The sequence below is a fragment of the Anopheles funestus genome, chromosome 3RL, assembly GCF_943734845.2.
Source record: "Anopheles funestus chromosome 3RL, idAnoFuneDA-416_04, whole genome shotgun sequence".
Lineage (NCBI taxonomy): Eukaryota > Metazoa > Arthropoda > Insecta > Diptera > Culicidae > Anopheles > Anopheles funestus.
In genome coordinates this window covers 27,926,279-27,949,696 of record NC_064599.1, presented here as the reverse complement: position 1 = coordinate 27,949,696, position 23,418 = coordinate 27,926,279, and the positions used below count along the sequence as shown (strand labels likewise).

Below are 23,418 nucleotides of genomic sequence, written 5' to 3'. Positions count from 1 at the left end.
AATGTTCAATATAATTTTAAGTTTGTGAAGTTCAAAATTCAACCATCATGAGATCTTCTCATTGTAACTACAGGGACAAGCGTCCAATGTATGAAATCAATCGGCTGTACAGTACACAATAACTGTAAACCCAAAAACCGGTTCTAATTTTTCTTCATGCTTAAAGCATAATTTCTTTATCTAGATAATGCATTGCAAAAAAAAAAAACGCTATACATAACCCTAAACTACATGGAGTAAGAATGTACTTCGATTTTCATTACACTTTAACTTTTTTTTCGATGAAGAACGGCCAGCCCGTATTGCTATTACACTTTAGCTGTTTGATGACAAATCACTGCACGAGAACATTATTTGCCTCACTAAATCTGCTTTTGTTTCGGATTTCCAATCGCCACAAGGATTTTCCCCTTCTGCGAGATTTCCGCTATGCGCCAATTTAAATTGTGTTCCTAAACAAATTTTTGAGCGATAACGCAGTAACGTAGCTCCATGTTAATGCTGATAGTTAATGTTGAATAACGTGTTTTAACTTTGTTTTTCTTTCTTATCATTTCGTAACATATTCATAAATTCTTCTTTATGCCGCAGTAGCTTCGTGCGAGAGTTTAATAATCGCGGAAGGATCTGCCAACAACTCCAAGTGTTCCCACAATGACAAAACCGGTCCCAACAGCAACGTCCGAAGTCCGAAGTGTTTACGGAAGGGCCCGGTGGGAATCCCCCCGAACCAAGAAATCCCTGAACACAAGTATAGCACGGTACGCTAGTGAGCGGTATCGGATCTCTGCTACGGTTGACCATCCCTCCAGAGATTAAATACGACATTGACATACACAGGGACGAGTCGTAGCATCTTGAATCGTCTTTTGTATTAGTCGACGTACCGAATGCTCTGGCCGGATCAAGTTTATAGGGGTCATCTCATCGCTTAAAGCTCCTTGATAACTGTTAGAGAAGGGGCCGTTAATGTGCTGGTGTGGGTTTTACTGTTGTTTGCACGGCACTATGGTCAATGTTCAAAATTAATGCTATTATATTTGGACAGATTGTTAGCGGATTAATGTAAAATACATAGCATTACAATACAGAAAGCCGTCAGGATATACGGAGAAATGGAAACCACATTTTTCCGTAGGGAAGGTAAAGGTTGTGCATTTCACCATCGCTTCCCATCGAATGATCGTGATGGTTTCATTAACATATCGCAGAAGAAAACAGACGCATAAAGCAATATTTCTCCATGCGTTGTTTTAACCTATTCTTTCTCTCATCGTGCGAATAGCATACCAGTGTGAGTGTAACTACACAATCTTCTCAGCTTCTCGCTGCTTAACGAAACGGTGATCTTGGCCTGTGATCTTAGCGATTTCAGCATATACGATCCGATCAGTCAGTTTTAGACCTCTAGCCGTACAGGAGAAGATCGTGCACAGCCAATTGCGTGTTGTTTTTTGGGGTTGCAGTGGTACGGAATATTGGGTGAACCATCGCAAGAGGGAACACCTGAAAATAGGACGTTCCTTTGTACACAGTACGATGGGTTTCCAAAGAGTGTTAGTTGCCTGTCTTCTTATTATAACCTTCTCTGGAGTGATATCACGTGAGTTTGTGTTCCTAAAAATCGTGCAACACTTTATAACCTTTTGCCCCTAGTACTGTGCCACTGCTGGACACGGATTGACCAACCTTCCAATGTACAAGACTGTGTTTGTGCAACTTGTTTTCCATTGTTTCCTTCCGCTTTCATGTTCACACTTACAGAAGAAGATCCCAAATGCGAAACACCGACAAAGTCCGATGGGTTCTGCGTTTCAATTGAACGATGCCGGAACATTCATTCCATCGTTACCTCACCAACACCACCTCCTCGAGGCGTTCAGAATTACATTAACCGAGCGGCCTGCACGCAGCCCGGTGTGGAGCGTAGCGTTTGTTGTCAACCGTTGGAGATCATACCCAAACCCGTTACAACTACAACTACCACTACCCGTGCACCACCCGTAAATATTCCGGTTCAAACCGGCACTGGGCTTGTGATGACGGTTGGCGTTGAGCCAGATTCTTCCACCACACTGGACTGGAGCCTGCTACCGACGACGAACTGCGGAACAATAACGATCAACCGAATAGCACACGGTAATGCGACACGTGTGTTCGAATATCCATGGATGGTACTGCTGCGATACTTATCAAATGGTAACCTGCAAGACGGTTGCGGAGGATCGCTGATCAACAATCGTTACGTGCTGACTGCGGCACATTGCATCAAAACATCCAGTAGGCTCCAACTGTAAGTATCAAGAATTAAGGCAACGGCATGATATGTTGTATAGCACCCACGAATATCATTCCACATCTCAATACAGAGCAAAAGTGCGCCTAGGTGAGCATGACAAACGCCAGCATGAGGACTGTCACGTGTACAATGACGGCGAAATCGAATGTGCAGATCCAGCAATCGACGTTGATATTGAGTCTACGGTTGTGCACAAAAACTATAATCGGCCCATCAAGTTTCGGCACGATATTGGGTTAATCAGGATGGCCCAAGAAGTCGAGTTCACAGGTAAATCGTCTACTCTAGACCCATAACCTCGAAAACCTTGGTTACGGTTCAATGTACAATAATGCTGCCTTTTTTTTAATTCGCGTGTCACTCTCCAGATTCCATCAAGCCAATATGCCTGCCAGTAAATGAAGCGGTAAGACGTAAGGTATTGACCAAATACATCATCACTGGTTGGGGTACGACGGAAGAGCAATCGCTGTCTGATGTGTTGCTGCAGGCCATCGTTAACCATGTTGAAGTGCCGGAATGTCAGCAAAAGATGACTGAAAACTTCCTGTACGTAACGCTGGCCGAAGAGTGGCAGATGTGTGCGGCCGGCGAAGGACTAGTGGACTCCTGCCAGGGTGATTCTGGTGGACCGTTGGGCTTTAGTGTAGACGTATCCGGGGCAAGGTTTGTACAGTTCGGTATCGTTTCGGCTGGTGTGCGATCATGTGGCAAGGAAAACGTGCCTGGCATTTACACGCGTGTGTCCAGCTACATGGATTGGATAGTGGCTAACATGAAGCCTTGATTGACAATACATCGATTTTTTGGGGCATGATTTTTACTCCGTCCATGTACTGACAAACGATGTAAACTAACAATAATGATATGAAATTAAACGTTTGAAACATTAAGCAATTTTTGTTTTTTTTTACGCTGAATGACATTCAAAGGATTGTGCAATCGAAAATATTTTTCAATTTCTTTAATATGTAAGCTGGCTTCATCAGAAATAAAACAAGCACTACACGCTCCACAAACTTTCTGAGGCGATGAGAACATCTGGTCTGGTCAACCTATGACTGAAAAGCCAAGAATACGGACGGTACGCTTTTTCAGACTGCAAGCTATTTTGAACCAGTGAAGCGGACCAGCAACCAGAAGGAGAGTCTCGACAGAAGGAAGGAACCAGAAGGAGATGTCGGTGATCAGCATGATTATGGTAGAACTATTACCGCGAGAACTATGGTAGAACTATTAGCGTATCTGAAGGAGTTCTGCAACAAACGCAAAGCCTGGATGGTTCTTGAGCTAGGCATAAATGAGAGAAAATGTCAGTTGTCGTTGCGTGTAAGCTTACAAAACGAGCTTTTTTCTCTGTATGTGGCCGGGGTATTATTTAATAACGAATAGACTACGTGTAATTATGCTAAAAGATTCTGTGAAGGTGCATGATGAGACGATACTGTGGAAGATAGATCTGTGATAATGCTGCCAGTCATATTAGAACGAGTTCAACGTCATGATACAGTCAGGGGCCTGTGGTTGGCGTCATCAGATACGGTAGAAGGCATTTTCATGAAGGCGATTTACTTCGCATTAAAGAAATTAAGCGTTATGTGTGTGATTGAACAATAGTTGTTAGGTTGCTCCGTTCGACCTGAGAAGTCTGGATGGGATTTTGTCTGTCCGGCTACAGTTTAATAATGCCAAGGAAAACCATTTTAGCTTCCTCGGGAACGTGGGGAAAGCAATTTTTATTATATTTGATCAGTTAATAGTTGTTAGTCGCGAGCGCACTAGGTAGTCCCTGTCACGTCAAGAGCCGGCCAAGAAGTCACTTTTTTATTTACCCACTTCGAATCCAGTGTTGCCAAGAATGACATCTAGCTGGACAGTGGTCGGTATTTACAGCATCCGATAGAGGTCGCCACAGTACTCCCCTTCAGATTGGTGTTAGCGGTAACGCAAAGGAATGGTCACACGACGTTGCGAACGGGTAACACCGGTCGAGTAATCTTTGGTGGCGACAGGAGGTGTCGTACTGTGTGAGGTTGATTGTGACGCTGTATTCGATGTCGGCGGCGACGTATACGCTGATGGCGGTGATGCGAGCGATGGCGGTAGTGTTGGGTAATGTTATTATTGTGCTAGCACAGTGCTAGCACACAGCACACGTAGTACAGAGCTAGCACTTGATTTCCTCCGGAACTTGATTTGGAGCAACTTGATTTCCTCCGATCAGTTACTCTGGATCGTTCCACGCGCAGCACACCGTTGAGTGCTAACGTGTGCGCACAGCACACCAAATTGTGCTACTTTACCCAACACTAGATGGCGGCATTGGCGGTGCTGTCGAAACTGGTTCTCGCAGCGTATAACATGTTTTTAGACGGTCGATGGAGACGTTTGTCGGTTTACCGTTGACCAGGACCTCGAACCATTTCTCGGAACGACGCAAGACTTCGTAAGGGCCTTGGTACGGTGGAGTGAGAGCTAGGCGAACAGTATCATTCCGGACGAAGACGTGAGTACAGGTTTGTAGATCGGAATGTACGAAGGTAGCTCTCTTGTCGTGCCAAGCGGTTTGTGTCGGTCGCATGTTGTCCATCACCTTCCTCAGCTGTTGCGTGAACTCGGTAGTATCCGGTGGAATCGTCTGCGGGCTGCTGTGAAAGAACTCTGCTGGGATCTTGAGCGTGCTGCCGTAGACGAGTTCTGCTGGCGAGGCTTTTATGTCAGCCTTGTACGCGGTGCGTAGTCCTAGTAGGATGATGGGCAGGTGTTCGGTCCAGCGCGCGGTGTCTTTGCAGCAGATGGCTGCTTTGAGCGTACGATGCCAGCGCTCGACCAGACCATTGGCCTGCGGATGGTACGCCGTGGTGTGCAGATGTTTGGTACCCATCGCCTGGCAAAGTTCACAAAACAGCGCTGACTCGAACTGCCGACCCTGATCGGTGGTGATGAAAGCAGGCACGCCGAATCGGGCTATCCAGCCGTGTAGAAGTGCTGATGCCACCGTTGGTGCAGCTATGTCCGTTAACGGTATGGCTTCAGGCCAGCGCGTGAACCGGTCGATGATCGTAAGGCAGTACCGATATCCGTTGCTGATGGGAAACGGGCCCACGATGTCCAGGTTGATGTGCGCGAAACGAGTCTCGGTTGCTGGATAGCGTACCAGCGGGCTTTGCATATGCCTATGCACCTTCGTTGTCTGGCAAGCGATGCAGTTACGTACGAATTCTCGGCAATCTCGGCGGATATTTAACCAGACGAATCTCTCCGTCATCAGTCTGGTGGTGGTTCTCACGCCGGGGTGACTCATCTCGTGGACCGATCGCAGGACTCGTAGTCGGAATGGTTTCGTCACGTACGGGCGGATGATTCCCGTTGGACAATCGCAGTTCCGTTGGACAATATAGTTCCTTCGAGCTGTCCGGAATCTGGATGCGCTGAAGTACGAGATCTGACCGGGTCTTTCCATTGAGTATGTCGGCGAGCTCAGTGTCGCGGGTTTGATCCTCTGCCAATTCGTCGTAGTTGATGGTCGGTGTAGCAGGCTGGATGGTCTCAATACGGGAAAGCAAGTCGGCGGTGATGTTATCTTTCCCTTCCACGTGGCGGATGTCTGTGGAGAACTGTCCGAGAACTGTGGAGAACGGCGAGATATATTGCAGCTAACTCGCGATCGTACGTAGAGTACCGCTGTTGCGCCTTGTCGAACTTCTTGGAGAAGAATCCCAGTGGTTGCATCTGCCCATCGACGATCTGATGCAAGACGGCTCCAGCTGCGATGTTGGAAGCGTCGCTCCATAGCGACAATTCTGCAGACTGCACCGGATGTGCCAGCAAGGTGGCCTGAGCCAGCTGTTGCTTACACTGTTCGAAGGCAGCTTCGGTGGACGGAGTCCATGATAGGGGGGTTTTGTCTCGCCGCTTGTTTCCGGGTATCATATCCAGTAGCGCTCCTTGCGCCTGCAGAGCATGTGGGAGAAAACGTCGGTAGAAGTTGATCATGGCCAGAAACTTCTTCAGGTCCATGATCGTCTCCGGTCGCGGGAACTTTGCAATGGCTCGGACTTTCTCCTCCAGTGGACGGATTCCTGCTGCAGTTACCTGATGACCCAGGAACGAAATCTCCGTCTTCCCAAACTCGCATTTTGCTACGTTGATAGTTAGGCGATGCTCCACCAAGCGATCAAACAGCTGCCGAAGATGCATATTGTGCTCCTCAGATGACGTTGAGGCAACAATGATGTCATCGATGTACGGGAACGCGAAGTCCAACCCTCGTAGCACATCATGTATTAGCCTTTGGAAGGTCTGAGCAGCGTTGCGCAAACCGAACGGCATGGTAACGAATTCGAACAAGCCGAATGGTGTTGTGATGGCAGTCTTGGGCACGTCATCCGGATGAACGGGTATCTGGTGATACGCCTTGTGTAGATCCACCTTGGAGAACACAGTCTTTCCCCTCAGCATAATGGTGAAATCTTGCAGATATGGTAACGGGTACCGGTCCGGGATCGTTTGAGCATTAAGCGCACGATAGTCGCCGCACGGACGCCAGGTACCATCGGCTTTCTTCACCATATGCAGTGGACTTGCCCAACTGCTCTTCGTTGGCCTACACACACCCAGACGCATCAGTGATTCGATCTCGGCGCGTGCGGCCGCATACTTGTCCGGTGCAAGACGACGTGCGCGAGCGAACGTAGGCGGTCCGGTGGTCTCGATGCGGTGCAAAACCTCTGACTGCGTAGTTGTGTCCAGTGGTCGTCTCGTAGTCAGGTCCGGAAACTCGCGAAGTAGTTGGAACATCGGTGATGTTGCGTCGCACAGCTTGATGGTGTCTTGACACGTAGTGTCGGGTAGCCATGAAACCCGGAGGCCAGTTTCCGCGTCCACCAAACAGCCCTCACGAATGTCCACCAGTAGATGGTAGTGATGTAGGAAATCCGCTCCAATGATCGCTGAATTTACGTCCGCGACAATGAAATTCCAGAGGAAAGAACGGCGTAGACTCAGGTCAAGTGTACGAAGAGATTCCCCATACACCATGATTGGTGTACCGTTGGCTGCAAATAAACGTACGGAAGAATCAGGTGAAACTTGGCAATTGTTGGATTTCGGGATTACGGAGACATCGGCACCGGTGTCGATCAAAAATCGTAAGTTGCTTTTTCGGTCCGTAACGACAAGCCGGTTGCTTGCAGGGTTGACAGCGTCACACTGCAGGCCGATCTCTCCTTCGTTGTTTCAGCACGATGACGGCTGCCCCGTCTGGTTAGAGGAGGCAGGTGCGCGGAAAGAACACGGTGGTCGGCAGGAACGTGCGGCTGCGCCGAAACGGCGATGGTAGTAGCATTCACCGTTCGATGTGTTCGACGCGCTTCCCGATGGTGTTCGTGATCGCGGACGAAAACAGTATTGGGATCGATCACGATGGTGCGGGGTACGATCACGACGTCGTGATTCAAGCATGAACTCACTCAGCTTTCGGTTGAGTTCGGCCATCTCGCGGGAAATACGTTCCTCGAAATCACGCGTACCCTGAACTTCCGCCAATCGTTGGAAAGTAGCGTTCTGATTCTGATGAGCGATGCAATCCAGAACGGCATCTGCCACACGAGTCTTGTCCGTGGTTGTCCCTCGTGTAGCGATTACGGCCGATTGAGCATGTTGCGGTAGTCTACCAACCCAAAGATCGATGAGCATCGATTCTGTCATGGCACCGTTGGCTGCCCGTCGCATTTCTGCTAGCAGCTGGGACGGTTTGCGATCGCCCAACTCCATGCTGGATAACAGACGGTGAAGGCGGCTGCGTTGAGACTCCTCAAAATGAGTCAAGATGGTCTGCTTAGCAAACGTATACCGGTCTGTCGAAGGCACATTTTCCAACAGCGGTCGCAACTCGGGCAGCACACGAACAGGAATCTGCGCCATAACCATGTGGTACCGCTTGCTGTCCATCTTTGCGGTTATCCCCTGCGCTGCGAACCAATGCTCGAGGGACCAGAAGAACGATGGCAGGTCGTTAAGGTCCATCTCTGGTAGATTTATCCGCACCGTGTTAAACGCTTCCACCGGGTGGTCCATGGCTGATTCGAGTTAGAGCGAGGTGGTTCTGCGTTTCGGTGTTGGTGGTGGGAACGTCGACCGCATTTGAGCCGGTAGCGGGGACGGTATCCGGAAGGTTCGGGACGGCATCCGCTGGAGCATCATGCCGCTTATCGGGGCTGTGTTGTACCGTCGTACCGAACATGGCCGAGATGGTAGTGTTGTCCTATCAGGCAACACTAATGCAGCAGCACTGATGTTAAGCACGACTCGATGAACAGCAACGGCGTCGGTCCAGGAACAAAATGGTGTCGTGGGGTTCGTTGAACGGAATGGCTTCTTAGCGGGTACGTCCTGCAAGTGGTTGGAGCCCGTGGCCGATGGCGTTGTTGCAGCGGTGCGACGCTCGTGACGGTGTTGAAAACACGTATATGCACTCGCGTACCGAAAAGGACGATCGTTTTTTACACGCGACGATGAAAGTCGATGAAACTCGTGAACCAAAAATCGGTGTCCTTAGCTCAGGCAACACTAATCCAATGCAACACGCGACACTATTCACAAAATGGCGGATCCGAGACGCGGGCCACTTAATGGCTTCGGTTCGTCGGCAAGGACGACTGGCTGAAGGGTAGCGCTCATCTGTCGGGGTCCGGAACGATGAACACTGCGTCGGGGACAATCCGGAACACGCGATGGTACACCTTTTTTTACGCACGAGATGTCAATCAAACTGCTAATTTTATCAGAAAACCGGTGGAGCCCATAGTAAACACGATTCCCCAGGACAATGTACTTCCGGACTTTGCGGCTTGGGTTGTTATCTGGAGTTACAATCGTCGATGTCATCCGCGAAGCCAAGGAATTGGAGAGAACAGATGAAAGCCGTGCTCCAGATGTCGAACCGCGCTGTTCGCATGAAACCTTCCAGAGCTATATTGAATAGCAGACAGAAGCGTCCGTTCCCTTGCGTCGGCTCCCGATTATATTCTGTGAGATTGTACATATTTCTTGAAGTATGCTGACTATATATTTCCCCTTAAGGATTGGATTAAGGATAACGAGGAGAAGTTACAAACATATGCATATACTGTTTGCAGATTAATGTCGAATAACGACAGGACCGGGTATCAAATCCAATCGGGACCGTCCTCCCGTAACCGGCATGACCTTAAAGATCGTTAAGCCAGAGAGAGAGAGAGAGAGAGAGAGAGAGAGAGAGAGAGAGAGAGAAAGAATATAATGATAATACCGAATTCGTTAGGATAACAGAAGGAATGCAAACCATGTTTTGGTGTATGGAAATGGATGGTGGTTTTTCATTTCAGCTTTGTATGTTTTCTACATTTCACATAGAATGATCGTTACGGCTTCATTAACTGATCGTAATAGACCAAAACAAAAACCAAATGAAATATACAACCATACATTGTATTAACGTAGTCTTTTTCATCTTGCCAAAAGCATGTGTGTGTCGCCAAAATCTTATCAGCTTCTCGTTGGTCGAAACGAAACGAAGGGTTTTACTGGGATCTTTGCGATTTAAGGAAGTACGATTCGATCAGTCAGTTTTAAACCTCGTGCCGTGCTGGTGAAGATCGTGCACAGCCAATTGCGTGTTGTTTTTTGGGGTTGCAGTGGTACGGAATATTGGGTGAACCATCGCAAGAGGGAACACCTGAAAATAGGACGTTCCTTTGTACACAGTACGATGGGTTTCCAAAGAGTGTTAGTTGCCTGTCTTCTTATTATAACCTTCTCTGGAGTGATATCACGTGAGTTTGTGTTCCTAAAAATCGTGCAACACTTTATAACCTTTTGCCCCTAGTACTGTGCCACTGCTGGACACGGATTGACCAACCTTCCAATGTACAAGACTGTGTTTGTGCAACTTGTTTTCCATTGTTTCCTTCTGCTTTCATGTTCACACTTACAGAAGAAGATCCCAAATGCGAAACACCGACTAAGTCCGATGGGTTCTGCGTTTCAATTGAACGATGCCGGAACATTCACTCCATCGTTAACTCACTAACACCACATCCTTGGAGAATTCAGAATTACATTAACCGAGCGGCCTGTACGCAGCCCGGTGTGGCACGTAGCGTATGTTGTCAACCGTTGCAGATTGTTCCCAAACCCGTTACAACTACGTCAACTACCACAACCCGTGCACCAGCTGTAGAGTTTTTGGTCCGAACCTTCACTAGACCAGTGATGACGGTTGGCGTTGAGCCAGATTCTTCCACCCCACTGGACTGGAGTCTGCTACCGACGATGGATTGTGGAACAATAACGATCAACCGAATTGCGAACGGTAATGCGACACGTGTCTTTGAATACCCATGGATGGTTCTGCTGCGGTACACACTGAAGGGTAAACTACAAGACGGTTGCGGAGGATCGCTGATCAACAATCGTTACGTGCTGACTGCGGCACACTGCATTAAAACAGTTAATAGTCTCAAATTGTAAGTATCAAAAATTAAATGGTACTGCATGATACATTGCACTGGAAGTATGTCGATGTTTTACAAAACTTTATGTGCAATAATGTGCACCATTCTACTTCTTAATACAGAGTAAAAGTGCGCCTAGGTGAGCATGACAAAAGCCAGGAAGTGGACTGTCACGTGTACAGTGACGGCGAAACCGACTGTGCAGATCCAGCAATCGACGTCGATATTGAGTCTACGGTCGTGCACAAAAACTATAATCGACCCATCAAATTTCGGCACGATATTGGGTTAATCAGGATGGCCCGGGAAGTCGAGTTCACAGGTAAGTCCATAACTAGGAAAACCTTGGCTACGGTTCAACGTACAATGTTGCCTTTCTTCTTCGCGTGTCACTCTCCAGATTCCATCAACCCAATATGCCTGCCGGTAAATGAAGCCTTAAGACGTAAAGTTTTGAACAAATATATCCTCACTGGCTGGGGTACAACGGAGGAGCAATCGCTGTCTGACGTGTTGCTGCAGGCCATCCTTTACAATGTTCCCATACCGGAATGTCAGCGTATAATGAACGAAAAAAAAACTTACATAACGCTGGCCGATGAGTGGCAGATGTGTGCGGCCGGAAATGAGCTAGTTGGCTCCTGCCAGGGTGATTCTGGTGGACCGCTAGGCTTTTGTGTGAACGAGGCAAAGTTCATACAATATGGTATCGTTTGCGCTGGTGTTAGTTCGTGCGGCCAAGAAGATTTTCCCGTAATTTTTACTCGTGTGACCAGCTACATGGATTGGATAGTGGCTAACATGAAACCTTGATTGACAACACATCAATTTCGACTGGTTTTGGCATGATGATTGGGGCAGCCTGACGATATACTGAGAAACTATATGAAAGAGTATCAATGTTATGACATTAAATGTTTGAAATACAAAAGCAATGAATGTTTTTATGTTGTGCAACATATAAAGAAGTCTTGAGTGTGTCTTGACCTCTTCCGAATTCAGGTAATTCCGAATGATGTGAGGAATCTGTAATTCCATGTTCACAGTTTTCAATTGTCAACTTGTTCAGTTTCGATGGTCGAGTCAAAGAATTTCGCTTCTTACTGGTTTCTTATCGTCACATTGTTACTGAAGGTGGCTTGCAATTCCTCTCCTAAAACTGTCGCGTCGGAGAGCCTGCGTATCCCCGTGGTTTAGAGTTCCATTGGGTGCACATGATGAGGATGCTACTAAACCAAACATGTTACTAACGCGCACTTTCTTGGTACGCAGCGGAGAGGGGCACCAGTTATGTGACCTGGCTTTGTCAGAACGACGTGCTCAACCGCCAATGAACTACCGATGATAACAATGATTCCAAGAATTTGTTGATTGTAAATGTGTTTCTATTTCGGTAATATGTAAGCTAGGACTCGCCTGAAATAAAAGAAATGCTACATATACGTGATACTAACTTTCAGTACAATCAGTCGGTTCAAGACCCTAATATCAATGCAATCAAAAACAATATGCGCCAGTTGGACATAATCTTAGCGAAGGCCACCCAAAACATGAAGCTTAGCATATGCTAAAGCTTTTCCGCGAACTTGAAGTAAATGAAGAATTAACTGATAACGTTATCAAACATTGTTTATGTACATAGACATTATAGCATTATACATTATAGAACATTATAGCTACTAAAGGCGAAGCATAACAACGTTGGCTAGTAGCTGACAATGAATAAGTATAGTAAAATATCTAAAATCAGTCCATGCATACGTTATATGAAGTAAGATGGCAAGTGCAACCGAACAGTGAAAGAAATGGGCTTTTACAAAAGCGCGATAAGCCGGTGCTGATTATAAAACAATCTTTTCATGACCATATGTCATGATTAGTATTGTGCTTATTGAATCGTTTGAAAAGAGTCATTCCTATGAATCTTCAGTGAAGAGTCATTCAATTCATGAGGCAACTCCCAAAATATTAATCAATTTTCATAAATTACAAAGAATCCTGAGATATTCATGAATTTTTGATTCATTGCCGGGGGGGGGGGGGGGGATCAACAATTCTAAATGAAATTTTATTCTAAATGGATGCTGGTGGACTTATTCCAAAAGTGCTCTGAGTAGGAGGGTGAGGGGCAACCACATAAATCATCGGGCTGTCTCGAAACTCTAAGGTTTATAATTCAATGAGAATTGAATACTTAGAATCTTCAGAACAGAGGTTTAGAGTCATTCATTCAGTTCAAAGACTCTTTCAGATTCCCAACACTAGTCATGACCATATACAAGTTGTTCTGATGCTATACTATGCTACGGAAAGAATTTGTACAGTACTGACGATTGTATGAAGAACCAATGTAGAAACGGACCATTCTCTATGAAAAACAAATGTCGAAGGTATTTAAATTTGTGCAGTAACAAAATCACAGTCAGATTAAATTCGTAGCTGATATATTCAATGCATCGTAAAGCTGAGTATCGGCAAGTGATCAACCTTGGTTAAAGTACGATTACGATGGGCGGAGCGAATACAGTTGATATATATAAATGCCAAATTTCCAATATATCTGCTTCATGCGTTCTATTCGGTGCAAAAATACAACAACCATCAGAACAACGTCGAAAGTCATCGCGATCCTCAAAAGAAAGTCATTGTGCATCAGAATGATTTACACTCAGACACTGGAGTACACTGGGTTTTACCGTCTTTCAGCACCATAACAGTGCTGAATGCCGTTTATGATGGCTAATTGATATCAAGATGTGTTCTAACGAGTGTGAGTCATTTGTGCATATGTAAAGCCATCCTTTCACGTGCAACTTCATTATCCTTCAGTAATATGGCTTTACACCAAAGTGATGAATCGTAACCAGCTTTATATCCTTTAAGTCCTGAATCTCCGATTTCATTGTGGATGGTTACCTGTCTACACGGACTACCCATTGAGTGATCTAACTATAGGCTAAATAGGCGGCCGTCTTTGGCCCCGTAGATTGATAGTGTCTGTCTAATAAGATTTTTGTATGAAGAGTACACATGTGAGATACGGAAAAGAGGGTCCTAAATTTACTCTGTCTGATTTCTTCTTTGGTGTATCTCAAGACGCATACCTAAACTGGCTAACCCGGGCAGACTTTGACTCATCTCATGCATCATATATAGAGAATATGGTCTCGACAGCCAGTCGTTTTTTTTTGTTTTTGCAGGACTTTTCTTCAGAGCGTAGATCAATAAAAATCCAAATAAAAAATATACTTAATTACTTAGGGGCGACCCGGTGGTCTATGTAATAAACGGCGCCAGTCCACACGACAAAACTGGAGATCTAATCCCATCCGGACTGTCCCCCCGTAGCAAGGAATGACTATCCGGCTACGCGGTGACCTTACAGGCCGTTAAAAGCCAACAAGACAAAGAGAGGGAGAGGAAGAGAGAGAGAGAGAGATTTTTAATTTTTAAATTTTTGACATTATGGCGATCGTTTAAAGTGTGATAAGCGATTTTTCCCGAAACCAGCTTATCACCATGAACATTAATCATAACCGAAGGAAAACAAACAAATAAAACAATATTTTTCTTTACGTAGGTTTAGCTTATTCTTTCCCTCAATTTGCTAACAGTGTGAGTCCACAAAATCTTATCAGCTTCTCGTTATTTAGCGAAACGAAGATTTTTTTTTGGGATCTTTGCAATTTAAGCAAGTACGATTCGATCAGTCAGTTTTAAACCTCGTGCCGTGCTGGTGAAGATCGTGCACAGCATATTGCGTGTTATTTTTTTGGGGTTTGCAAAGGAAGTGAAGTGGTACGGAATATTGGGTGTACCATCGCAATAGGGAACACCTGAATATAGGACGTTCCTTTGTACACAGTACGATGGGTTTCCAAAGAGTGTTAGTTGCCTGCCTTCTTATTACAACCTTCTCTGGAGTGATATCACGTGAGTTTGTGTTCCTAAAAATCGTGCAACACTTTATAACCTTTTTCCCCTTGTACCGTGCCACTGATGGACACGGATTAACCAATCTTCCAATGTACAAGACTGTGTTTGTGCAACTTGTTTTCCATTGTTTCCTTCCGCTTTCATGTTCACACTTACAGAAGAAGATCCCAAATGCGAAACACCGACAAAGTCCGACGGATTCTGCGTTTCAATTGAACGATGCCGGAACATTCACTCCATCGTTACCTCCCCAACACCACCTCCTCGGGGCGTTCAGAATTACATTAACCGAGCGGCAGCCCGGTGTGGAGCGTAGCGTATGTTGTCAACCGTTGGAGATCATACCCAAACCCGTTACAACTACAACTACCACTACCCGAGCACCACCCGTAAATATTCCGGTTCAAACCGGCACTGGGCTTGTGATGACGGTTGGCGTTGAGCCAGATTCTTCCACCACACTGGACTGGAGTCTGTTACCGACGATGGATTGTGGAACAATAACGATCAACCGAATAGCACACGGTAATGCGACACGTGTGTTCGAATATCCATGGATGGTACTGCTGCGGTACTTATCAAATGGTAACCTGCAAGACGGTTGCGGAGGATCGCTGATCAACAATCGTTACGTGCTGACTGCGGCACATTGCATCAAAACATCCAGTAGGCTCCAACTGTAAGTATCAAGAATTAAGGCAACGGCATGATATGTTGTATAGCACCCACGAATATCATTCGACATCTCAATACAGAACAAAAGTGCGCCTCGGTGAGCATGACAAACTCCAGCATGAGGACTGTCACGTGTACAGTGACGGTGAAATCGAATGTGCAGATCCAGCAATCGACGTTGATATTGAATCCACGATCACGCATCATAACTATAATCGGCCCATAAAGTTTCTGCATGATATTGGGTTAATCAGGATGGCCCGGGAAGTCGAGTTCACAGGTAAGTCGTAATTTCGAAATCCATTAAAAACCGTATCTGCTGTTTAATGCATAATGGTATCGGCTTTCTTCTTTGCGTGTCACTCTCCAGATTCCATCAAGCCAATATGCCTGCCAATAAATGAAGCCTTGAAACATAAAGTGTTGAACAGATACATTGTTACTGGTTGGGGTACGACGCAACGACAATCGCTGTCTGACGTGTTGCTGCAAGCCATCCTTTACAATGTTCCCATACCGGAATGTCAGCAAAAACTGAGCGTAAAGATGCCGAGATTAATGCTAGCCGAAGAGTGGCAGATGTGTGCGGCCGGAGAAGGACTAGTGGACTCCTGCCAGGGTGATTCTGGTGGACCGTTGGGCTTTAGTGTAGACGTATCCGGGGCAAGGTTTGTGCAGTTCGGTATCGTGTGTTCTGGTGTTAATTCGTGCGGCAAAGAAAGTTTTCCCGGCATTTACACGCGTGTGACCAGTCACATGGATTGGATAGTGGCTAACATGAAGCCTTGATTGACAATACATCGTGTTTTTGGGACATGATTTTTCTTGCGAAAAGTCACCGATGTGCTGACAAATGTTTTAAATAGTACTATAGATATATGATAAGGCTTGAATTCCAAAATAATTAAAGATTGTTTTATGTTGTGTATCATTTAAATAATTTCGGTATTACCGTCAAGACGATATTATCCGGCTAGCAGGTTAATTTGAAGCTTTTCAATAGAGCTTTTGTAGTCAGAGGCGGATTTTCTTATAAGAGGACTAAACGGCCGCGTGGCGCCACCCTCCCTTACTCCGCCATCGTCTGCGTAGTTTTAGGGACCCTGAGGAGTAGCAGTTAGGGTCTCCAAAAATGACTCCAACCATGATTTTAATTTATCGACAGTGCGACCATCTTTAGTTTTGGGGCCCCAAAATGCGCGCAAAGAAACATTGCGAGTTCCTCAGCAGAATAATTTGGAACTTTCCCTGTTTGAGACTGCAAGCAGCCTTCAGTGGATTGGAGACCTGACCAAATCAGCAAGATACTACAACGATGTGCGGCACAAGCATAGAAAAATTCACTCTTAAAAATCGTCCTTTTGCAATGAGAAGTAAGCTACACGAGGGGTGAGTACTTTACTACTTACATGACTGGGCTCAAGCCAAGGCTAACACTCTATGTATTCTAAGTGGGAATTCAATCTGATCCTAAATCAACCTAAATAGTAAAGGTAGGCATGGCTTAACAGATGACAATACATATTAAACATTACAACAAGCTAGATTTTTACAGTTTATATGACAACAGTACAATACATGAAACATTCTACGTAATGCAGATTATAAGACGTGAGTACTTACCATTAGAGTATGTTCTTGCTGCATCCGCTGCTTCCGAATTGCGAATGGAGGCAAGATAAACGTTTCATTCCATTCACAAACTCACTATTTCACCCTACGATTCGTGTGGAATTTCACAAAGATAATACCGAAAGCAAGCTCAATTTACTCCTTTACTACAATAAGAAACTGGAAATAACAATCCATTTTTCACGGAACGATGAAAAACTGTGCGTACCTATATGCGATTATAAATACACTTTCGTCATGGTTGTCGAACCCAAAAACAGCACCATTCGTCGTCTCACCTTTGCATCTTTGATGTATGAACCTCGGTACTGCGCATGTTGACATGTGTGTCAGTTGAAAATGCTGCTGCACTTTTCCAAAACATCAACAAAACTACAAACCACTTTTTCGCCGCTTGAACGCTTTACTGACCCGATGGAATTAGGAAAGTAAATTGTAATGATACTATCCGTATAGGGAGCGTGCACCATGAGTCGTATACAGTGGCGTCTTCGTGAGCTTCCAAAGAATTTAAGGTAAACAGTGGTGAAATAGCATCTGTTTCTGTACTCGGTAAACGTAACCAAATTCTATCTATCTAAAATTGCACTGCTTTCGCTTATTTGCAGCCAAACTATTCGATTTCGTATTCAGTACGGTAAACAATGTATTCGTTCGCTAACGTACAATCACCATATGAACCAGTCGTACGTGTCGGACGTTTGTATGGAACCGATATTTTGGTTCGTTGACAATTTCACCCATCTTCTAGGTCCGGTAAGCAGGTACGCTTGGCGTTTGGAAGTGAAGAGATCAACTAAAAGGTTTTCTGGTTTTCCCTTGTTGTTTCCAACACAGTTTTTTGTCTTTGCCGTCGTATGTTTAACAACTGCCGTCGTAACGATATGCTACTGGATCGGATTGCCGTACTGGTGGAACAGAAATCGTTACATGACTGTGTTCTTACTTGTAGTGGGCCATTGGTTGCTATTAAATGTAGTGTACAATTTCTATAAAGCTGCTTCCGTTTCACCGGGCTATCCGCCGGAGGTAAAGTATTCGGAAAATATACATCTTATTATAGGTGTCTAATGTGTGTGTGTGTGTATTTTTGTGCTCTACAATACTACAGAAGGAATTGATTGCGGAAGCAGTTAGCATATGCAAAAAGTGTATTGCCCCAAAACCTCCTCGTACACATCATTGCTCCGTATGTAATCGGTGTGTACTTCGAATGGATCATCACTGTCGTAAGTTTCGATTATTTTTGTATTTTGATATCTCACCAATCTGATAATGGTGTTCTTTCCTTGTCTTTTCAGCATGGCTTAATAATTGTGTCGGCTATCACAATCATAGGTATTTTTTCCTGTACATGTTGTACACGACAATTGGTACTCTCTTCATAATATCGTTCGGATTTGAGCTGGGCTATGGTGTACTGTTTCTCGACGAAGATGGTTGGAAGGAAATGGAACCACTGCAAGGACATCCAGTACGATTCAACCTTTCGGGGCACATAATTCCTGTGGTAACTAAAAGAAATGGGTAGTAGTGACAAAGCCTACGGTTAGTATAATGTTTTCCAACCCATTTTAGACTGAAATGAATGACTACGAACATGACGGAATGGCTCCGGCAGAGCATGACTTACCTATACCACATCCCAGCCACCGTATGGGAACCATTCATGGGGCGATACTGTTTATGGCACTGATAAATGTGGCAACACTGTTCGCACTCGGTTCCCTTACAGCCTGGCACAGCACGCTAATTACGCGTGGTGAAACTAGCATCGAGGCGCACATTAACAAATCCGAAACCAAGCGACTTGCAGCTATGAACAAAACGTACCGCAATCCGTACAATTTTGGATCGCGCAACAATTGGAAGCTTTTCCTAGGTTTAACGCGTAAGCGTACCTGGTGGCGGCACGTGATGTTACCCTCCTCACACAAACCGGAAGGCAATGGACTGACATGGTTAACTTATGAGAACACGTTTGATAGTGCTGATGAGTGGCCTTAGGAATTAAGTAGAAAATGCTGCAACGCAAGCCACGCTTTTCCTCCAACCAGTGTTGATAGCTAGTCATCATGAAACAGTCGACAGAGAATTCTCAGTACTATAAGCGTTAAGTTAGCGAACATTTCAGGTAAATAAAACTCATTACAACATTCCTAGTGTACAAAAACCTAGCTGACGGGTGTATTATGTGTAATAAAATCAATTTAAGTACCATTTCGGCATGTAACGTAAAAACTAAGAGGTTTTTTTTCTAAGAGTTGAAAAGCGTTAAACGTTAAAGAAAAGAAGAGTTTTAGTGTAGCTTAAGCTTTTAAGTTTTTGTTACTATGCAATTCGTGCTGCAATAGTTAGTGAAAAGTTGTGAAAAAAAATTGTATCTTTTATTGTTGTCATTTTTCCTTTTCCATTTTCGGTTATTACCAACTGGTTATCTGTCTGATATAAACGAAGCCTATCGTTCAACGATTTCTTTTATCCATGTCATGTGTACCGCAATCCGGGATAAGATTGAAATTGTTTGTGTGTTCGCAGATGTTAAGCATCCCATCGTATAGGACGTTGTTCCCACGATCAGGGGAATACGTGTACCGTTGTAATCGACAATTCCTTCCACCGGATTGCCGGCCAAATCCGCACAAACGGTATCGGTGGAATAGTAGTTTTCTATACATACGTTTTCTGCATCCATAATGGAGTTGTCGCCACTGGGTAACGCACGGCAGTCTGCATTGTACATGGCGCTTCTCGGATAAACATGCATTTGTCCTATAAGGTTAGCGGAAAAGGAATGAAATTTTTCTTAAGCATTTCTTAATAACTCTTACTGATGTTTGCTCTTACCACGTGCACCTCTTCCAACAGTGTATAGTTTCAAAGGAACCATATCACTCTTGGTCCACAAGCAAGCCGGCAGCATACTGGAAGAGAATCGAACCGGATTCTTCACCCGTATCAACGCCAGATTGTAATTATCCTTTAACCTTCGCCCATAGGAGGGATGATTGATGATCTCGTCTATTTCGAATATGTTGGGCCTTCCAACTCCAAAACCCAACCCGACCGATCTTAACCCGCGGCCAGATGCGAGACAGCTAGCCGCACTAATTATGTATCGATCACTCACCAGAACACCTGTACATGGCCAGGCGTTCTGCTGTGCGTCCCCGATCGCAGCAATGTGAGGATACTCCTCTTCACCGATCGGTCTTCCCTCGGAAGGGATGTGTTCGAACTCCTCTATAGGAGGGCGTTTGTACTGCTTCCAGTACGATACACAATTGTTTAGCTTATAGCCAGACCCGGAAGCAGAAAGGCGCGTCGGTCGTGTTAGTGTAGTGGTCGATGTAGTATCGCAGCAAACAATCGGTTCGATACCGTGCTGACATATGGAAATGGTTGTCCCCATAAGATTGGTCGCACATGACCGATACGGCATGCAGGAGCCTCTACGTCCATCTGGCAATTGGCAGGATTGTATCACCGAGTACGTGGGAACATATTCGCCCGAGTTTGGAAACACAATCTGACGCTTTGTTCGGGTAGATCTGATTTGGCTGCGTCTATTATTGTTACCCAATACCGTCTGTTCTATCCATCTTATGTGCGATGCAATCTTTACATAGCTTGCTTCCTCTCCAAACCCACAATCATCACCGGCAACGGTTAAACCGAACACGTACGTGTAGTACCGATCATGGTGCCAGATTTCTCTTTCCAAAGGACCACCGTGCTCGATCTATGTAAAACAGTTTTTAGTGAGTTTGTAATTGGAGTAACGCATTCTACACTTACCCGACATGTTCCAGGTACCAGCGATTGGTTATTTTTGGTGCACATGATCTTATTGCTCGACTGCCAGCTACACGAACTACTGTCTGCTCTCATTCTCGTTAATACTAGCGTATTATCTGTGGGTAGGATGTGATTTTTTTAAAGATATGTAGAACTGGAGATTTTCATTGGCAGTACATACTGTTCGATAAAGGTTCATCATCCATCAGAAAGTTATTCATGTTGTAGGGACCCAATCCAGCCATTTCGTAGAATGGAAGCGTAAGCGCTTCTGAGTTTAGTATACAGGCGGGCACTACGTTCGGCTCCAATCTGTAAGAATCCACGTGTATAATGTGTCATTAGTTATTTTCAACAATAATCAACCACTCTTCTCTTTCCCTCTACCTTAGGTTGCTTCGTAGTTTAACGAGCGCTATATCATTATCGATGGAACCACCGTCTCGATAGTCGGGATGCTTTATGAATTGTTCGATCTGAACGATCTGTGCCTGGGGGTGATCTTTAAAAATATCTATATCACCCGCCTTCACGTAATCGGGCGTTTTGTTGAGAATGAACCGATCGCAATGAGCAACCGTGAGCACGTAGTTCTCGTTGATCAGCACACCGCCACAGTTCCATTGGATACGTCCAGTGGAGGTGCTATATCCAAGATATACACGATGTTTCGCTACCGTTTCCAAATCCATGTAACTTTTCTCTGGTTCAACGAATAAGTTATCGCCTACACGATTAGCTACCATCGCTTCCTCAATTTCGCGCTCATTAATGTGACGGGCGGCACAGGCTGCAAAGGAAGAGGGATAATGCTGCCAATAAGGAAGAAAGGTGACAAATGTTAACGTATCGTACCCCGTACCTCTAGCATCGAACGATTGTCCTGTTTCCGTTTGTAACCAATCCACGTACGAGGAGACTCGCGAATAAACGGCCGGTGTAGCTGTCCCACAAAACCGGCCAAACGATGTAATACCCACAACGAACGGTATGAGCCGATTGTTTGCCATCAGTTTAATTTGAAGCGGACCGCCAGAATCACCATGGCACGTGTCCATCCGTTCGTCGACCGCACAAAGCTGCTGATCGATCAAACCCTGTCGCCGTCGTCGCCCGGGTGGATAGAACCGACCGCACGCCGCATTATCGACGGGCGAAAGTTGTACCTTCAGCAGTATCGGGGTACGTTCGCCACCGAAACTAGTTTGGCCAAAGCCGGCCGCTTCTAAGCGTCGCATAGGGACCTGGGCACCAGTCCAAAGGCACGCCGGTACTACCGCACTGCTTAGTGTAACGGCACGGTTCAGCGTAACGAGTGCAATGTCGTGATATTCCGTACGGAATTCATGTTCCGGATGACGCCTAAAGGTCGCGATGGTGTACTCCTGGGCAAACTGGTTTTGTGGATCGTACAATCCGGCGGTGATGTCAATCACACCCAAACGTACCACTTGTGGGGCGACCCTGTACAAAAGACATCCATTAGGGGGTGTGTGCATACAGACACAATGGTTGAGATGCTGCTTACCCATCATCGTTTATAGCGCAATGGGCTGCCGTTAGCACGTGGCGTGTCGTTATGAGCGATCCTCCACAGTCGAAGCTGATTGAACCGTTCGACTGTCGCCAACCGATTGCCGCCATATGAGCGAATTCTCCCTGCCTTGCGGGTACACCGTAGATTGGATACACGAGATAATAATCGCCATACTTATGATAGCGTAGATGACAATCTGTAAGTAGGGTACAGATAAGGCTTCCTATTATTTATCCCACCGAATGGATTGGACCTTTTTTTCTTCTTTTACTCACCATTAAGCGTTTGGCGGACAGTCGGTATGAATGCTTTGTTGATGTCGGTTGGAAAGACACGCTCTGCCGGTTGAATCCGGTTTTGAACAACACAAAAGAGGTGAACAAACATAATAAGAAGGACTCCTTTAATTACAGCCATTTTTTCCCCTTTATTCTCTAGCCACTTTTTAAAAGGCTCCGTGTCAGTACTACGGTTAGATTGAAGCCGGTTTCTGCCCTGCCGGGAGCACCTGCTCAACTTCGCAGTAGACGCGTTACTGGATCTATCGACAGCGCTGCGGCACGGTCGAGGGTCTGTTTTATGTCCGCTTTGTACGCACACTTAGATCGTGATCGTGAAGTTGTGGAAGATCAACAACATTCTCGAAAGCGTATATAACGCTTGTGATGCATTTCGGTGTCCGCGCTTTGGGGAATTTTTGTCGTTACGATCGACGAATAGAATGAGAAGATTGTGTAGTGCTTCTTTTTTTTTTATTAGTTTTGTGTTTAATTAATCCAGCGTTAGATCTTGCAAGTTTGTTCTCCGTTGATGGTGATAATTGGATAGGTATTATAAGAAAATCACACGCACAGTACCACTTGACGTTGATCTTGTTGCTAATAAGTCGTAATTAATGAGTTAGAGCAGGGGGGATCCACTGTTAATTTTGATTCCATTTCCTCAAACCTGCTCCACACTACGGGAATATAGAAAATTCATAAATTCTTACTCATTTATGTGTGTTACATACCAGTTCATCCGTGTTTGATGAAATGCGCAATATT

General features: G+C 45.4%; 3 protein-coding genes and 1 pseudogene across 3 annotated transcripts; 3 read left to right on the top strand and 1 right to left on the bottom strand.

Moving 5' to 3' along the window:
- Window positions 1-1,254: 1,254 nt before the first annotated feature.
- On the top strand, window positions 1,255-16,293 carry LOC125766926 (uncharacterized; annotated as a pseudogene).
- Window positions 9,903-10,825, top strand: LOC125768753 (phenoloxidase-activating enzyme 1-like). The gene is made up of 2 exons (XM_049436812.1): window positions 9,903-10,113; window positions 10,275-10,825. Exons 1-2 carry the CDS (start codon window positions 10,050-10,052, stop codon window positions 10,808-10,810), a joined length of 600 nt encoding a protein of 199 aa, XP_049292769.1. The 5' UTR covers window positions 9,903-10,049; the 3' UTR covers window positions 10,811-10,825.
- A 1,072-nt stretch (window positions 16,294-17,365) lies between the features above and the next one.
- On the top strand, window positions 17,366-19,195 carry LOC125768746 (palmitoyltransferase ZDHHC16). Its single transcript, XM_049436804.1, has 6 exons — window positions 17,366-17,552; window positions 17,646-17,793; window positions 17,875-18,066; window positions 18,149-18,266; window positions 18,339-18,547; window positions 18,616-19,195. The coding sequence occupies exons 1-6, from the start codon at window positions 17,506-17,508 to the stop codon at window positions 19,042-19,044; spliced, it is 1,143 nt and encodes a 380-aa protein (XP_049292761.1). The 5' UTR covers window positions 17,366-17,505; the 3' UTR covers window positions 19,045-19,195.
- Window positions 19,196-19,197: 2 nt separating this feature from the next.
- On the bottom strand, window positions 19,198-22,988 carry LOC125768736 (uncharacterized). The gene is made up of 8 exons (XM_049436787.1): window positions 22,648-22,988; window positions 22,364-22,568; window positions 21,698-22,299; window positions 21,223-21,625; window positions 21,017-21,147; window positions 20,836-20,951; window positions 19,885-20,779; window positions 19,198-19,809 (listed from the first exon to the last, which is right to left on the bottom strand). The coding sequence occupies exons 1-8, from the start codon at window positions 22,787-22,789 to the stop codon at window positions 19,496-19,498; spliced, it is 2,808 nt and encodes a 935-aa protein (XP_049292744.1). The 5' UTR covers window positions 22,790-22,988; the 3' UTR covers window positions 19,198-19,495.
- Between the last annotated feature and the right edge of the window lie 430 nt (window positions 22,989-23,418).

Coding starts and splice junctions, on each gene's coding strand:
- LOC125768753 (XM_049436812.1), top strand. CDS start 10,050: ATGGGTTTCCAAAGAGTGTTAGTTGCCTGTCTTCTTATTATAACCTTC. Junction 10,114..10,274: donor CTTCTCTGGAGTGATATCAC/GTGAGTTTGTGT, acceptor TCACACTTACAG/AAGAAGATCCCAAATGCGAA.
- LOC125768746 (XM_049436804.1), top strand. CDS start 17,506: ATGAGTCGTATACAGTGGCGTCTTCGTGAGCTTCCAAAGAATTTAAG. Junction 17,794..17,874: donor TCACCCATCTTCTAGGTCCG/GTAAGCAGGTAC, acceptor TTTCCAACACAG/TTTTTTGTCTTTGCCGTCGT. Junction 18,548..18,615: donor CGGGGCACATAATTCCTGTG/GTAACTAAAAGA, acceptor AACCCATTTTAG/ACTGAAATGAATGACTACGA.
- LOC125768736 (XM_049436787.1), bottom strand. CDS start 22,789: ATGGCTGTAATTAAAGGAGTCCTTCTTATTATGTTTGTTCACCTCTTT. Junction 21,626..21,697: donor ACAATCGTTCGATGCTAGAG/GTACGGGGTACG, acceptor CTTCCTTTGCAG/CCTGTGCCGCCCGTCACATT. Junction 19,810..19,884: donor TGTTGGAAGAGGTGCACGTG/GTAAGAGCAAAC, acceptor CTAACCTTATAG/GACAAATGCATGTTTATCCG.